A 2,665-nucleotide genomic window follows, 5' to 3' on the forward strand; every position below is an offset into this window, starting at 1 on the left:
GTGGTCTTCGCCGATGGTTCCGGTCCGTACTCTCTTGTTGATTGTTCGTTGCTTATGATTTTTAAAGGCTGGCTTGCAGGGCCTGACACCAAACCCCCTAAATTTCCGGAGGACCATTCCTCCTTATTTCCGGTGGACCATGGTGCACAGTTTCACTTAGAGTCCCTCACTGGCACTCGGACGATGATCAGCCGCCCCTAACATGGAGAACAGACGCTGTTGTGAGCCGATCCTGACATGGAGAACAGACGCTCAATAAGATTTGCACCTCCCCCCCTTCCCTGTCAGCATACGACCATAGTTCCCACCGGGGTTGGTTACCCGATCTTCCCTAAGGTTGCTCGTATCCCGGCCAGCACCGCGGGGAGGTAGGGATAGGAGTTGCTGGGTAAGAGGCTAAGGACCGCGAGATGGGGTCTATTTTATTCCTTCAGGTACGCGAAGTACCAATGGTACGCTTTACCCAGCATTTGCCGTGCCAAGGGGGTGGGTGGGTGGCTATACAATGCTCAATTGAGCAATCTACTGTATATTGTCGCAAATTGGTACTTGGGATTAGTACCTTTTCCTATACAGTAGCAGTTGTATACCTAGCCACGTCCTTACAATCACGGAAGGATGAGAAGGAATGTTAGTTCCACATCTACTAGTGAAGAGATGCAGGTGTGGTAGGTATGAGTTGGAGAGAAAGTAATTTGAAAAAAAAGTACAAGATGGATTATGTATGTCAAAATTTGAGTTACATTTGTTTTACGTGTAATTGATAAGGTGGCACTATTCGCCCTCGGGCGAAAAGCTCCGAAGATTGAACGAACGAGTTTTGTTCCGTGGGATGCGGAAGTAAAAGAGCAATGATCTTTCTTCTTTGGACGAACTTCGACAGCGACGGACGCACCAACGTATGGTGGGTTTCAGCTGGCGAAAGATTCGGCCTGTATAAGTTTAAGTTACCACAGTTGTGTGAGTGCATCGGTGTCAAAAAATAGAGCTTTTAGCTGAAAATTTAATTGTCAAATGCACATTGCGACAGCAATATAGATGTATGAGTGAATAAAATGTGCAAATGCTCTATCGCGGAAGCAGTCGCTGAAGACAAGTGTCAATGGTTTCAGTGACGAAACGAAAAGTTTCAATGCAAAAAGCAATACTGTTGTCAATATGCTCTATATCAAGTGATAGACAAAACGCCTTTCGAGCAAACAGACCAACACCGCTCCGCAGCATAACTGTCATGTTGCAAAATATCTGCCGATGTCCGATCTCTGTGCGTGTTGCACATCAATGTTTTGAATCACATTTTCCGTCCCTCCTTCAGGCGTTTTCCGCAGTTTTCCACTAACAAATGGCCCGTTAAAAATATTAGTTTCAATCGTGTAGTGATAAATTAAAATCCATGTTAAGTCTGTAGAAAACACTAAAGATCCAGACGGGTGAAAAGTAATATAGCGATGTCCGGCCTCATCGAGTATCTGAAGGGCCCCGAGCTGGTGGTCAAAGTGCAGGAGTTTTTCGGCATCGAGTATCTGCATTGCCGAGAGAATGGAAAAATCGATTCGAGTGATGCGTACTGCGGCGGCGTTGGATCCTCGCTTAGGACGAGAACCAAACTGCGCGACGGGAATAAGCAGAATGGGGATTTGACAAATTTGGACGAGGACAGTAGTAGCAGCAGCAGCGGCGGCAATGACTCAGACAAGTGTCAGGGCGGTGCAGATAAGGAAACCGTCATGCCTTATCGAATCACGAATAAATTTTGGTATTATTTGTTCCTTATCGGGACGGAACTAGGAGACGAAATCTTTTACGCAACGTTCATTCCGTTCTGGTTCTGGAACATCGACAGCGCCGTGGGAAGGAGGGTCATTATGGTTTGGTCGGCGGTTATGTACGTAGGTAAGAAAATTTGCTTTCCTTCTGAAGTTTAAATTCTGTTGGGTAAAAATATGTTTTGTAGGACAAAGCCTGAAGGATGTCATTAGATGGCCTCGACCGGGCTTCCCTGTTAGCAGATTGCAAAAGAAGTGGGCTCTGGAGTACGGAATGCCTTCAACGCATGCAATGGTTTCCGTGGCGATTCCTTTCTCGGTTCTAATCTATACTCATGATAGGTAATAATTTATTTCATTCAACTCAGTTGATGCTTAATTATCGTATTTCTTTTTATTACTAATCAACGTTCTATTTCTATTTATATATTATTTTATCCTATATTAAATAATAGATATTTGGGCTTGAATATAATCTAATTTCAGGTACATATATTCCTTGCCAGCAGGTCTGGCTTTTGCCACAATTTGGTGTGCAGTTATTTGCTTCAGCAGAGTTTATTTAGGAATGCACAGCGTATTGGTAACTCTCGTTGTACATCAGCGTAGCTCTTGGGATGCGGAAGTAAAAGAGCAATGATCTTTCTTCTTTGGACGAACTTCTTCGACAGCGACGGACGCACCAACGTATGGTGGGTTTCAGCTGGCGAAAGATTCGGCCTGTATAAGTTTAAGTTACCACAATGACGCAGTCGGTGAGTATAAAGAACCAGGTTTAGAAACTTTTGGTAGTAATAACTTTTGTTACACATTTTGTGGAGCGACAGGTCTCCAGAGAAATTTTCTCCGAAGCGACAGGTCTTCGGTTGAAAAAAAACAGATTGCTGGAGCGACAGGTC

General features: G+C 44.4%; 1 protein-coding gene across 1 annotated transcript; it reads left to right on the top strand.

Annotated features, from left to right (window-relative positions):
* The first annotated feature begins 1,225 nt into the window (after nucleotides 1–1,225).
* Nucleotides 1,226–2,421, top strand: LOC134217796 (sphingosine-1-phosphate phosphatase 2-like). The gene is made up of 3 exons (XM_062696611.1): nucleotides 1,226–1,893; nucleotides 1,955–2,108; nucleotides 2,253–2,421. Exons 1-3 carry the CDS (start codon nucleotides 1,449–1,451, stop codon nucleotides 2,404–2,406), a joined length of 753 nt encoding a protein of 250 aa, XP_062552595.1. The 5' UTR covers nucleotides 1,226–1,448; the 3' UTR covers nucleotides 2,407–2,421.
* Nucleotides 2,422–2,665: the final 244 nt, after the last annotated feature.

The sequence above is a fragment of the Armigeres subalbatus genome, chromosome 2, assembly GCF_024139115.2.
Source record: "Armigeres subalbatus isolate Guangzhou_Male chromosome 2, GZ_Asu_2, whole genome shotgun sequence".
In the NCBI taxonomy this organism is placed as follows: Eukaryota; Metazoa; Arthropoda; class Insecta; order Diptera; family Culicidae; genus Armigeres; species Armigeres subalbatus.

Bases quoted from the DNA above. Each gene is read 5' to 3' on its own strand.
- LOC134217796 (XM_062696611.1), top strand. From the start codon at position 1,449: ATGTCCGGCCTCATCGAGTATCTGAAGGGCCCCGAGCTGGTGGTCAAA. The intron at 1,894-1,954 runs GTAAGAAAATTT...TATGTTTTGTAG, and splicing joins GTCGGCGGTTATGTACGTAG to GACAAAGCCTGAAGGATGTC. The intron at 2,109-2,252 runs GTAATAATTTAT...ATCTAATTTCAG, and splicing joins CTAATCTATACTCATGATAG to GTACATATATTCCTTGCCAG.